This window comes from Cannabis sativa, chromosome 1, assembly GCF_029168945.1.
Source record: "Cannabis sativa cultivar Pink pepper isolate KNU-18-1 chromosome 1, ASM2916894v1, whole genome shotgun sequence".
In the NCBI taxonomy this organism is placed as follows: Eukaryota; Viridiplantae; Streptophyta; class Magnoliopsida; order Rosales; family Cannabaceae; genus Cannabis; species Cannabis sativa.
The window spans coordinates 51,343,469-51,358,389 of NC_083601.1; the positions used below are offsets into that span (position 1 = coordinate 51,343,469).

At 31.9% G+C, this 14,921-nt stretch overlaps 1 protein-coding gene across 1 annotated transcript; it reads right to left on the reverse strand.

Annotated features, from left to right (window-relative positions):
• Nucleotides 1–2,944: 2,944 nt before the first annotated feature.
• Nucleotides 2,945–8,333, reverse strand: LOC115706694 (zinc transporter 1). The gene is made up of 3 exons (XM_030634410.2): nt 7,599–8,333; nt 7,362–7,511; nt 2,945–3,344 (listed from the first exon to the last, which is right to left on the reverse strand). The coding sequence occupies exons 1-3, from the start codon at nt 8,196–8,198 to the stop codon at nt 3,039–3,041; spliced, it is 1,056 nt and encodes a 351-aa protein (XP_030490270.2). The 5' UTR covers nt 8,199–8,333; the 3' UTR covers nt 2,945–3,038.
• Nucleotides 8,334–14,921: the final 6,588 nt, after the last annotated feature.

Here is a 14,921-nt window from a genome sequence, read left to right on the forward strand (position 1 = left end):
CCTTCTTTAATAGAGAGATTTTTTCATCTTTATCACAAAAACTTGTCTCATATTCTTTTATTTTCAAATCACACATTTCAATCTGATGAGACAATTTTTTATTCAATTTATTCAACTCTCTATTTTCGAAGCAACTTTGAATCCATTTTTCATACATGACTTTGTATGATTCGGCAAGAGATTCTTCACGGATTTCGGACTCATCCGAATCGATTCCTCTTGTTTGGTGGTATTATTCGGACATACCAATCTAGCTTTCACTGTGAATCACACAACACATTAGACATAACAGAGGTTAGGGCAACATTTTCAGAATTATCTTCATCACTTTCGGTTTCATCATCACTCCAAGTGACATTGAAACTTTTCTTATTCTTTTTCAATGTGTTTGCACACTCAGCTTGAATATGCCCAAAACCTTCACATTCCCTGCACTGAATTCCCTTTTTGTTAGAGACAGATGGTTTAATAAAAATATTACCTTTTGAACCTTTCGAAATATTCTTTTTATTTCCCATCTTTTTCATATATTTCTGAAAATTCTTAGTTAATAAAGCAATCTCATCATCACATTCACTATCAGAATTTTCATTATCAGCAACTTTCAAAGCAATACTTTTACCTTTATCAGCAATGGATTTGGGTTTGTCCTTTTGTTTAATCTGTTGATTTAATTCAAAAGTACGTAAGGAACCCATCAATTCTTCTACCTTCATTGTGCTAAAATCTTTAGCTTCCTCCATTGCTAAAAGTTTAGTATCAAACCTTTCTGGAAGTACTCTAACAATTTTTCTCACAAGAACAGAATCATCAAGCTTTTCACCAAGAGCAAAATATTCATTAGCAATGTCAGATAATTTTTCATAAAATTCAGTTAAAGTTTCATTATCAGACATTCTAAGCTCATCAAATTTAGTTTGAAGCATGATAAATCTAGATCTTTTCACATCAGAAGTTCCTTCAAACTGAGTTTGAAGGATCTCCCAAGCTTCCTTAGCAGAAACACAAGATGATATAAGTTTAATGTAACCCTCACCTACACCATTAAAGATAGCATGCAAGGCTTTGCTATTGTAGGCAGGAAGTTTATCATCTTCAATAGACCATTCCAGTTCAGATTTTATAGTAGTATTACCTGAAGAATCTGTCTCAACTGGAAGAGACCAACCTGAAAGAACCATTCTCCAAGCTTTCTCATCTTGAGATTTGATGAAGGCTCTCATTCTAACTTTCCAATAAGGATAGTTAGAGTCATTAAGAAATGGTGGTCTAGAAATAGAACTTCCTTCTGCAAAAAATGACATTTTAACACAAAAACGTTATAGGACCACACTAAGAGTTTAGTGTCCCGCTCTGATACCAATTGAAAAACCGAGTTTTTGCAAATGTCAGTTGTATATAAGAAAATATAAAAACTGTACGCGTTTGCAGCAGCAGAAAATAATTACGTTTACAAAGAAAGCGAACGAAGCGAGAATATAAAATATTTGCAGAAAAATAAATAACTTGACACAAGAGATTTATACGTGGTATCAGTGTTCTCCCGAACACTCCTAGTCCACGGGGCCACGCCCAGAGAATGAAATCAATTAATAAAGTATCAAAATTACAAAGACAATTGACTTAAACAAGTTTAGACTCCCTCTAAAGTATTGCCGCAATCCTTTGTAATCCACTTTATGAATCTGACTTCTTGAAACACCTTCAAGCCCGAACTCCCTTCGTCTTTGAAGTGTGAGTGCTTACTTCCTCCCGAAGTAAGGCTTCAACAAGTCTTCTCCCGAAGACCAAGTGCTTACTTCCTCCCGAAGTAAGGCTTTATCAAGTCTTCTCCCGAAGACCAATCTCTTGTTCAGTCAAGTAGTTCTTCACAACCTCTAGGATAGAGTAAGAACAGAAATAGAACAACTAGAACCTAGATGAACAACTAGGCTCTCACAAAACAAAGAAAGACTCTCTTCTCTCAAAAGATAAATGTAGAAAATGAATAATGGAAGAGGTAATTCGAATGGTTGCTCTCTAGGCTCTATTTATAGATCATAGAAACCAAAGAGGCAACTACAAGTTCGAATTAGCAGCTGTACAAAGACTTTCCAAAAGAAACACGATCTGCTACATCAGATTCGGATGCTGACGAAGCAGATCTGCCTAGAAACGGGAAACTTACTAAAATCGGGTCCGATCTTCTTTCAATGCTTGATTCCTGCCAAAAACAGATTAGATATTCTGATTGTATCAAGATACAATCGAAATTAATAAGGAAAAGGCAATAAACAAAGTTTCCCTAAAAAAGACAACTTTTCAAAAGAGAATTCCTTCTCTTTTGAGAAGTTTTCAACAAAGGAAAGTTCAGCTGAAAGTGCGACTTTCCAAACAAGGAAAATGGCAACTAATAACCGAATAAAAGAGGTAAGATTTCGAAAATGAATGCATAGCAATCTTACCATAAAAAGGAAAAATTATTTTGTCAACTAACTTGCCAAAAAAAAGACTTTACAATACTTTTAGCCACGGACCTTTTAACACAACACAATAATAATAATTTATAATTAATTAGTTACAATTTTTTTTATCTTTAGTCACAAATATTGTTGTGAATAAAAGTAAGATTTTTTATAGTGAACTCACATTTATAAATGGCGCTTAGTATTTTTTATATTTAGTTCATATGGGACAATATTGTGTATAATAAATTAATAGAGTAGTGGTATATTAGAAACAACATAATCAAATACAAAAAAATTTATTATCAATGTAAATCAATTGTTAACAAAATTTTTTTAAAAAAAAAATTTGTTAACAAAGTTATAGTACATGGAAAAGCTAGTAAAAGCTTGGTCTCCATGGAAAATGCAAATCAAATAATATAAACTTCAAAACAATTTCAAATCCAAACATAAATTAAGAACAAACAAAAGAATGCAAATTATAGGCACACCGGAAATTAAAAAGAAGAGCAAAACAATATGTATGTATATATAAATCAGAACATGTGAGTATATATATATATAATATTTATATGTAGTGCTTAATTGGTGTCAAGCCCATTTTGCCAAAACAGACATACAACCAGCACCAAGAAGAAGAGAGAGATTTGCCCCTAATTGAAGCCTAATATTGTTTAGCATTCTTGGGTTCATGAAATCAGCAGCTAATAGGTCAACCAAGGCCATGTAAATCAAAATACCAGCTGCAGCAGCATTGAAAAGCCCTTCAACTATTAATGAGGTTGGACTATTTTCATTGTAAACACTCGAAATTCCAATGCCAATTGCAATACCAACTGGGGTTGTCAGTGAAAAGAATGCTGCCATCATTAGGATTGATTTAATTTTGAACTTTGCCTACACATAACAAAAAATTATTAATTATCTTCTCTATATAAACCTACAAAATACATGTATATATAGTTGATGAAGCTAAATAAAATGAGTAATGTGGCATCATCAATACAATGCATTAGAGTATGAATGGTATTTCACATAAACAAACATTTGAGAGTATTAGACCATTTGTAAAGGTCACTCTAGTAATTATTAATGGATAATTGCGGTAAAACTCTCAATACTTTTACTTTGCTTGTACTTAACCCCTAAAATTCAAATTTTACCGATAAAATCTCTAAAACTACAATACCATTAGCAATTTACATTTTTTATTCAAATTTAGCTATTAAGTATCATGTAGGCATGTCTATGTATACACAGAGTATTGTCTACATCAACATAGTGTACACATGGTATAATTTTATTGGGTCATTTAAATAAATATTTAAAAATAAATAAAATTTAAAATTAATTAATCTAAAATCATAAAAAAAATCTTTTTTTCTTTCTTCTTTAAACCCTAATTTCCTAAAATAAAATAATAAAAAAAACAAAAAAATTTATCATTATTATTATTATTTTATGAAAAAACTCAGAACCCTAATCCCCTTTCCTATTCACGCTCTCTCTCTGAAATTCTTTCCAACCTCGCCACCATGGAAACTTAAAAATCTACTCGGTCTCCTGGGAACAGACCTTCAACGTTTAGAGGATAGACAACTCCAAGTGCTCCAACAAATATTGGGATCTTGGTGTGCGCATCTCCTTAGTTCAATCTATCACCATGGAAACCTGGTTCGAGATGTAGACATGAAGGTTGAAGCCCTCCTCTCCATCACCTGTGATCGCAGGAGACGTCGACCCACCTACACCCTCTCTCTCTCATGGTGGAGCATCATTGGAAAAAATACAAAACTATTTCACTCATAAACTCATGCAAGAGAATAAGTTGTGGCTATGTAGGGAGATCGTGCAATCCACAGGTTGGTAAGAGGAGAGGAACGATGAAAGTTAGTTTTTGGCAAGAGAGAGGGACATAGAAGAGAGAGAGAGGGGGATGTTGTCCGACTTGCGACTGGCTGGGAGAAAACTTAGTCTCGGGGTTGAGTCAAGCTTCAACGACTTGGGTTGAACTTCACATTGAAGGGTCTGGACGGCAAGGAAGATGCTCAGGTGGTGAGGTTTGGGCCGTGGTGGAAGGAAGAGGGTGGCAATGGCTGGGAAGAAAGGGAATGGTGGTGGGTGGTGGATGGCGGCTAAGTTTAGGGCATTGAGAGAGAGCACGAGAAGAATAGATAGAACTTTTTTAGAAAATTAGGGTTTTTTATTTTTATTCTTTTTTTATGATTTTAGATTAATTTATTGTAAATTTTATTTATTTTTATATATTTATTTAAACGGGCCAATAAAATTATTCCATGTGTAACTATGACTACGTAGACAATACCGTGTGTACACATGGACATGCCCACATGGCACATAACAGCCAAATTTGGATGAAAATGTAAATTGCTAACAGAATTATAGTTTTGGGGGGTTTTGTCGCTAAAATTTGAATTTTGGGGGTAAAGTGCAAGCAAAGTGAAAGTATTGGGGGTTTTGGCGCAATTAACCCATTATTAATTGATTTTTATAGGAGTTTTTACAAAAATACTAGATTTTAGGTGAAAGTTTATAATTTTACTATCACGAAAAAATTTTTTACAAAAATAATTTTTTATATAAAATAACTGGAAAACAATAAAACAGAATAATTAAAAGTAATATTAGAACAACTAAAAAATAATAATGGAACAACAATGATAACTTAACAGTATTTTTGATAAATTAATTTATCCCATTAAAAAAATAAGAAATTTTAATATATTGTGTAAAAACTCTATTTTTATATCACCAATCTTAATAGGAAAAAACAATTAGTGGCTTGATTATATATAGTGCAAAATATATATATTTGAGATCCAAAAATATATATAGCAAGGTAATAAGATAGGACTACTTGTGATTTAGTGATTTAACAGAGAACAAATCTTTAGGGAATATTAAAGTTCCCAGATCAAACATATATAAACTCATTTAAACAATAACTATAACAAATCCAAGGACTCCGATTTCTGGTTCTGAAAAAATGTCGTGAAAGTCAAATCTATTTTAAAGAAGGGGGCGTGTAAAGTTGTAACAAATGGAAGGGCGACTATAGCATTTGGAGGGATCCCTGAATTCCTCACCTGAAAGGTTTTATCCCGAAACCAAAGGGCGGGGTCTTAACCAATGATCTATGTGTTGATGACCTATTGCTTGAAAATGGAGATTGGGACATCCCAAAGCTAAATGGTTTATTTGATAAAGAAAATGTGTCCGCAATCGCTAAAGGGGAAAAACCCTCTGGCCAAGGGGATGATAGATGGGTTTGGACACTAGATAAAAGTGACCAGTTTACAAGCAAATCGGCTTATCTGTCTCAAGCTCTGGATAGAGCTCATCATTGTGAGGTAGCTCCGGCTCTTTGGAACAAGTTGTGGAATAGTAGAATATTGGAAAGGCATAAGATCCTGTGGTGGTGCATCCTATCCAATGCGCTCCCTATTAGATCTGTGATTGGTAGACGGTTCCACATTGAGGACACCTGTTGCCCTTTATGTGGCTTGGAGGAGGAATCCATGGAACACCTTTTCTTGTCCTGCGATGTGGCGATGCATTTATGGCGATCTTCACCTTGGGGCATCTATCCTATCTGCAATACTGGGATTCGAATTTGGGATTAGGTCAAATTTATATGGAATCTAAATTCTAGGGGGATCCGAGTGGAAGAAGTTTTCCTGTATGCTTCGATTGTTGTCAAAACTATCTGGAGAGTGCGAAATGATTTTATACATAACAACTCTCATCCGGATGTTTTGAAATGTATTGACCAGATTTATAATTCTTATGCAGAGCTTCATGATACTTTCTTACCTTGCCCTACACCATCTTTGAGGGGGACCTGGAGGCCGCCACATTAGGATTGGATTAAATTGAATTGTGATGTAAGGGTGAGATCATAAAGTATGTGCTTAGCGGTGGTAGCTAGAAACTATCTTGGTACGGTGGTTCGGATACACACGGATCGGTTGGACTTCTCGGATGCATTGTGTGGAGAAGCAGTGGCTTGTTGTGCAGCGGTTTCGTTGACTCTGGAGAAAGGTTTTAAGTTTGTTTTGATTGAGAGTGACTTGAGAGTAGTTATCAATGCTCTCAATGGGACGGAGTCTCATTGGGCGATTGACAATTATATCTCATTTTGTGCTAAGTCATCTCCCTCTTTTATTTGCTGTAATTTTGTGTATGTTAGTAGAACTTGTAATTTTGCAGCCCATAATGTGGCTAATTGGGCTTTTATTCACAAGTTGTATGGGATTATTCCAGTTTTTTCGGTTCCGGAAAACCTATTATGTAATGACCGCGAGGTCTAACTTTGTTTATTAATGGTACGATTACGCTTATTTTTTTTTAAAAAAAATAATAACAAATCATGTGTCACTCCATTAATAATTGATTTAGTTTTTACATGCGAAGCTTCTTAACAGAAAAATACAAAATATATATTGCATAAAACTTTCTTGTCCTGATCGTATATAAACATATATATAGTAGCTAGCTATATATATAGTTAACTTAATTGCTAGGTATAGTTTCACACTTATATTCGTACGATATATCCAACTAGTTATTATATCACATATATATATATATACATCACCTACTGAATTTTATATATATATATATAATATTATTCCTATAACTGAAAAGATGTCGACACTATGACAAAATTTTGAAGACAATTTTGTATATCTATATAATCAAAATGTCATCATCCTTTAATTAAATCGTTCTCTAATAAGATTTCATTATTTGAGAGATTGAACTTACTCGTTTTTTTCCATATATATGATTTAGTCAATATTTAAATATAGCTAGCTAGATCTTTAAGTTAAAATGTATATTTGAATGTGTATATATATATATACATATGAAATATATATTATATATTATTACCTGAACTATGCAACCCCCAAGTCCCATTCCCTCAAAAAATTGATGGAAAGACAAGGCAGCTATTAGGGGTTTTATTGTTTCAGGGCTTTGAGAAGCACCCAATGTTATGCCAATTATAACTGAGTGAACAACAATACCCAACTCCAGTACCTAAATATATACAAACAACCAACCAAAAATATTAATATATAATCTACACTTAACTATATATATAAATATAATTATAATGAACCTTACTTGTGCCACAATACGATGTCGGATTAACTCAGATGAAGTACTAGATTGTTGTAAAGAGCTTGAGCCATGAGAATGACCATGTGAATGAACATGTACGTGACCATCTGTATGCCCCTCGGCGGTTTCTTCATCCAATCCCACTTGTTTATCTCGGCCGCCAGACTGCCTCTTATAATACCCCGTCGCGAAAGAGTCAATCATTAGGGTTCCTATCGCTGACAGCATCGCGGTGAACCCTACAAAGGGAAAATTTCCCCAAGGATTTTCGGGGAGGCAAGGCGAGGACAAGTCATCGAAAGCATCGGGCAGTATGTGAATGAAACCGGTTGCAAGGATAACACCAGCTGCAAATGCCTTGATCATGAAGAAGATGTCATTTTCGGGCCTTAGGGCAGGGACTTTGTTTCCCAATATAGGAAGGCTTACTCCAAAAGCTCCAGCTAAAAGAATGGAAACAATTGCACCAATTTTGAATTTGAGGGCTTCCCTATTTTGGCCTTCTATGGCTTCATAATCACAAGTACAATCCCCAAAAACTAGAGTGGGGAAAACAAAAAATACAATCAAAAGAGATATTTTCTCATGATGAAAATAGTACATGTTGAAAAAGAAATATATAGTTGTAGAAATTGTGTAAAAGAGTTAGAAACAAAGAACTAAATTTAAGGGTTTGGTTTAATTAGTGGGACAATGGGAAAAAAAGATGTGTTTATTGTTATATATATAGGAAATTGAGTATGACCTTTGGAAAGAGATGTGTTCTAAATTCTAATCAAGTTTGATTGGAATTATAAACTTGTACATACTTACGTGCAAAGAATATGATTATTGCCTAATCTTTTAAAGTCAACGTAATTAAATAGAAACATATTATGACATGACAAAATATATTTAACAAAAACTTTAAGCAAAAATTAGAAATAAAAATTGAAGCATGTAATTTTAAGCTTGTTGGTTTCAACCCAGTTATATTGTGAAAAGATAGTTTTCGGAAAAGAAAAAAATTACTAGTACGTACATGCAGATTATTTAAGAAAAAATTGGATTTTTTGTCTCCAACTTTGACACTTATACAATTGTGTCCCTTAAATTATTTTATTTATTTATTTGTCTTTCGAATTTTGAAAATAATTGTAAATTTGTTATTTTGGTTGTGTTTTGCATATTTTTGGAGACAATTTATTGACGATGTAACCCACAAAGTACAAACAATTATTATTACAGTATGAGGGTATTAATTAACAACTTTAAGCTAGTTAACCAAGTATATATAATAATTTTAAACATTCAAATATTAACTCTAAAATTATAAATAAATATGTATACAATCTTAAATTTATTGCATAATTAGACAATAAATCTATGCAAATTTGTTTTAGCATACATTTTTTTTACCATAAGTTAACAATGGATCAATCTTATATCAGATAAATATTTGCAAAAATGAGCGAAATATAACCGAAGGAAAAAAAATTACAATTTGTTTTAAAATTTGAGAGCATTTTTTAAACAAAGAAAAAAAAAATCAATTCAGAAGCTAATTTATTTGAAATTTTATATAAGCCTAGTTCAAACAGTCTAATCGCAGCTTGTGAATTGGAAATTATATATTATATATATATATGTATATACTTTTTTATTTTGAATTACAAGTTTTTTTTAGTTAGATTTTGAACTGCAAGTCTAGTTGTCTTGTTTAAATATTAGAATTATAATGAATGTTATTCAATATACAGATTATGAAGAATTTTACTTCATTTGGAGTAGATCTTACTCCTAATCTTTAAAAGTTGTATAAAAAAAGAGTAGAAACACAAAATCACTATGGCTGTGGTTGAGGTCATTGTGCATATTCTGTAAAAAAGTTAAGATGTGTGCATATTCTGTAAAATATAACATAGAGCTTGTTAGGTGCACTGTTAATTAAGTGTCGTATTGTATATTAAAAAGTAAGTAATAATATGTTTAGATTATTAATTATTAAGACTATAAATTTTAATATAATGTAAATCGTATTATATAATAAATAACAAATGATTTGTATTAGTTTATATTATAATATTTATAAAAGGTCTGGGATTGAGGACTCTGACTCAAACTTAGTTTTGGTCCTGGTCCCAAATCTCGGATTATGATCCAGACTCGATCCAACTCTAGACTCAAAAACTTGGATCCGATTCTCGGCCCAAATCATTAGAGGAGTCAGAGTTAAAGTTGAAGAGTATGGTAAAGATAATATAATTTTACATAAGCTACTAATATAAGTAAATATTAAATATAATATTGTATTAAATAATATAAGATAATCTCACTACACACATAATCCTTAACAATAGAAAAGTAAGTAAATTAAATGGGTTGTAGTGAAAAATGTTACGCATTTGTCTAAATCAATCTAAAACGTAGAATTAGCTTTTTGATGAGGAGACATTGTCTTATTATTTTGGTGTTACTATGCAATTTCTTTTCTCTAAGATGATTTTGTTTTCTGCTTTGTTTTTAGTTTTGAAATATATTTTTAGATATCTCTGAAGTTATTATAATTACTCTTCTATATTATATAATATATAACTAGATATATAAATATATATATATATATGGTGGATTTGTAGCCGATGTCAACCTATCTAACTCTTTCTATTGTTTTAATATATTTGGATTATTTTGGGTGGATTTGTTCTTCAAATATAGATACTATATACATAATCACCTTATATATATTTATATATTACGAAAAAAAATATATATTTTATATACATATATTATTATATATGTTTATATTTAATTATTATATAATTAGAAAATGAGATATAATAGATTCATGAGGTAATGAATCATTGATATTACTGCTAATGTATTATATATATTTATATATATTGATCATATTCGTGAGGAGAAGTAAGGAGACGAAAAGACAATATATAATAATATACTATTTATTTCCATAATTAAAATATTTTTATACAATAGCTTGAAAAAGATGATGACATTATGTTGACATGCAAAATGGCGTATTGACATAAATAGCTTTCTGTTTTTATAATTTAACTTCAGTTTAGCAAAGTCAAATATACAAGATGTCGTTATAGTGTTTCATATATATGTTATCTGTTTTTTCTTTAGATATATAATATGTATTATATATTGTTATTTCCTATGTTTATATGTATGGGTAATGATCTATTGTATAAAAGATATACTTATAACCTGGTCAAGCTATCTATAATTAAATTTCTGACAAGAATTTTTTCACGAACTTATTATGAGCATTACTATTATGTATAGATGTAAACTGATCATTGTATTAATTTACTTTATCATAATCCCAAAATTCATAATTCGTAAATTATGATGAAGAAAAATGGCATAAATAGGTAAGTTGAATTAATTTGTAAAGTTTGATATATCAAACAACGAATTATTGAGAAGTAGCTAGCGAGTTAAACGTGTTATGCTTCATGCCGCTTTTGAGTTTTGAACTTTGCATATTATATAAGTATCTTTCATTAATTAATATTTTGATCCCCACTCAACTTTTAATATAATTCATTACTTTGTATGATTTTTATATATATATTTACATTTTTACCTTTATAAATTTAATTTTTTTTTTAATTTTATCACCACATATTTATATTTTGTTCTGTAAATTTATATTTTTCATTTTTCTCTTTATATACTTTCATATTTATTCTTATATATTTAATTTTATCTCTATAAAATTTAAATTTTTTGTTTTCTCTCTCCTCTCTCTTATAGCTCTTGTAAGCTAGTGCTATGGCGAAAACACAAGCAAAGGTACAGGAAAAACTGAAAGTCACTACAAAGAAGGAGAAACGAGACCCTAATTCAACTACTGATGGGAAACAAACAAAATTCATAGAAGAAGTTCTTGGTATTAAACCTCTGGAATTCTCAGAGGAATTTGATGAAGGTGCTGATAAGCATTCTCCACTGGAACCACAATTGCACGATGTATTTCAAGCTCTTCTGTCTCTAAGGGCTTTTCTGAAATCAGTTCAAAGAAAGGAAGATATTTGAGCTGATTTTTCTTTCTTCTTAGAAGTAAATAAGAATTTCTCGAAGTCTTTAGCGAAAGAATTACCAATGACACCACCAGTTCTCAAATTTGACATGTTGTTAGGAACCTGGCAACATCTTTTGAGAGCTCGGGTGATAAAAGCAAGATTAAGATCACTATGGAGGATATTGAAGAGGAGATTTCGTACTGAAATTCCTCTTTAGTGTGCTATATATATGTTTGAGCCAATCCTCCTCTCTCTGTTCTAGAAGAATTTGCAAGACGATTATGGAAGGACAAATTTGACAAGGTTGGTATGTTCACATATGGAATATTTTCAATTCGATTTCACTATGTTGAAGAAAGAGATGTAGTTCTTAAGGGAGGTTATACCTTCTTCAATAAAAGACTTATTGTAATGAAAGCTTGGGGTCCGAACATCAATTTTAAGAAGGAAGACATTCGAACTGTCCCAATTTAGGTGTAATTGAATGATTTGGAATTGAAATATTTGGTTCAAAAGTCTTTATTCAAGATCATTGGCCAAGTTAGAGAGCCATTAATGGTAGATGATTTTATAAAGAGAGAGAGAGATAAACTTAACTACCCAAGGGTTCTCATTGAAGGATCGATTCATCAAAAATTCCCAAACATTATCTATTTTGAAGATGAATTTGGCTTTGATGTTTCTGTAGTAGTCAATTACGGATGGAAACCCTTGGCCAAATGAATGGGGCATGAAGCAAAGGATTGTTGCATGAATGAGAGTAGAAAATAAGAATGGATTGTTAAAAAAGAATAGAAAGCCTGAAGAAGATCGGTCAAAAGATGTGGTACCTTGGCCAAATGAATTCCATCCAATTATCAAGGGATGGAAGGTTAAACGTAAAGCACCTATGCCTTGTCCTATCACTTTGAATTCATTTCAAGCTTTATCAATGCCATCATCAGGTGAAGAGGATCAAGTTGTTCTGCCTGTACAGAGGGAACAAGAAGTTTTGATGACTGATCAGGAAAACACAAGAGGGAGGAAGCACCTCCTCAATCAAATGGATAAGATAATAATTTGAAATGTCTAAGGGATCAACAGCCAACAGAAATAGAAAGATGCAAGGTAATTCATTGCTAATCAAAGAGTCAGTTTAGTTGGTCTGCTCAAGATAAGGGTTAAGGCTCCAAAACCTGGAGCTTTATACCAACAAATGTTCATGAGGTGGTATTTCACATCAAACATTGTGTGGCACAAAGGTGTTAGGATTATTGTTGCTTGGAATCCATCACAGTTTCAAGTAAGTATACTAAGTCAGCTTATACATCTATATGTTGTTACTCCAAATAACAAGTATAGATTTTATGTGACTTTTGTTTATGGCTATATATAATGAAGAAGTTGGAAGATAAGTTTTGTGGAAAGACTTACAAGATTTAGCAACATATGATCCCTGGATTGCACTAGGTGATTTTATTGCAATTCTAAATATGTTGAAAGAGTGGAGGACAAAGTAAGGCATAGTACTTCTACTGCCTTTCTAGACTGTACTGACTACTGTCATTTGGAGGATATAAAATACAGTGGAAATTATTATACATGGAGCAATAAGGCTCATGACAGAATCTATTCTAAACTAGATAGAATTCTTGCCAATCAAGCATGGTTAGATATGTTCCCAACTTCTGAAGCTATCTTCTTGAATGAAGATTTGTTTGACCATACACGAGTTAATCCTAATATTCCGAGTGAAAAAAAACTTTTTAAATACTTCAGGATGTGGTCTATGAATCCTTAGTATTATTAGGAAATATTAAAAGTATGGAAGGAGGACATCAATGGAACCAAAATGTATCAAGTGGTATCAAAACTCAAGATACTAAAACTTGTCCTTAAGGATCTGAATAAAAAGGCTTCTCAAAAATTCAAGTAGCATATTTTAGAGCTAGAGAGAGACTCAAGAGTTGTCAAGATAATTTGCAAGGTGATCCACTGAATAAATTATTTTGGAGGCCATGGATTCACTATGTAGTAGATATTAATAAGGCTTACTGCTCATTTATACACACAAAATCTAAGCTAAAATTGGTCAAATAAGGAGATCAAAATACTGCTTTATTCTATTTTTGTAACATAGAAAGAAGACTTCAAAATATAATTTAATCCATTACTAATGGGAATGGTAATAAAGTAGAAGACCCTGATGGTATTACTGCTGCATTTTTATCTTATTAATTATCAATCCCTTTTAGGGACTAAAATGAAGGAGAATCTTTCTGTAAATGTCAAGATTGTGTCTCAATGAGCTGTCATTACCAAGTAACATGAAGAAATACTGGGAGCATCTTTTACAATGGAGGTGGTAAAGCAAGCTATTTTTTGTATCCCTGGAATTAAAGCTCCTGGACTATACAGTAGCTTCTTTTTCCAAGATAACTCGGATATGGTGGCATATGATGTTTTTAAAGTTGTTACATCCTTCCTGCATACATGCAATTACTTAAAGAGATAAATTCTACAGTGATTACTCCCCAAAAATAAATACCCCAAAACTGTAAGTGATTATCGACCTATAGCTTGTTGTAATGTACTTTATAAAGTTGTTACCAAGCTCATTTGTAATAGGCTTAAACATGTTCTACCTGACTTAGTGGTACAGAATCAAGGTAGTTTTATCAAGGGTAGATTTATAGCCCATAACATTATGATTCGCCAACAATATCATATAAGACACTATGGAAGGAAATCAACTAAGCCTAATTGTATGATAAAGTTGGACCTACAAAAATCTTATGATACCATGTATTGGATATTTTTAGAGAAAATGCTACAGGCTTTTCAATTCCCTTCTCGATTTACTAAGTTGATCATGCAATGTTTCACAACTCTTAGTTTCTCATTAATGTTCAATGGCACATTACATGGTTTCTTTGAAGCAAAATGAGGACTAAGGCGAGGGGATCCGATGTCTCTATTTCTGTTTATGCTTGGGATGAAATATCTAAGCAGGATTATGAAAAAGGTTGGAGGCAAGATTTCTCTTTTCACGAAAGATGCAGTTAATTGAAACTCAATCATCTTAGTTTTACAGATGATGTCCTTCTATTCTGTAAAGGAGATTCGAAAAACATTTTTTTAATGTTGCAAGGTCTTAAGTTGTTCTCAAGCATTTCAAGAATACAGCCAAGTAGCAGTAAATCTGCTATATATTGCTCTGGTATGGATGAACAAGAAGTTAAAAGGTGATTGGCATCTCTAATTTTTGTAAAAGTAACATTTCCTTTAAATACCTTGGCATTCCTATATGCTCCAA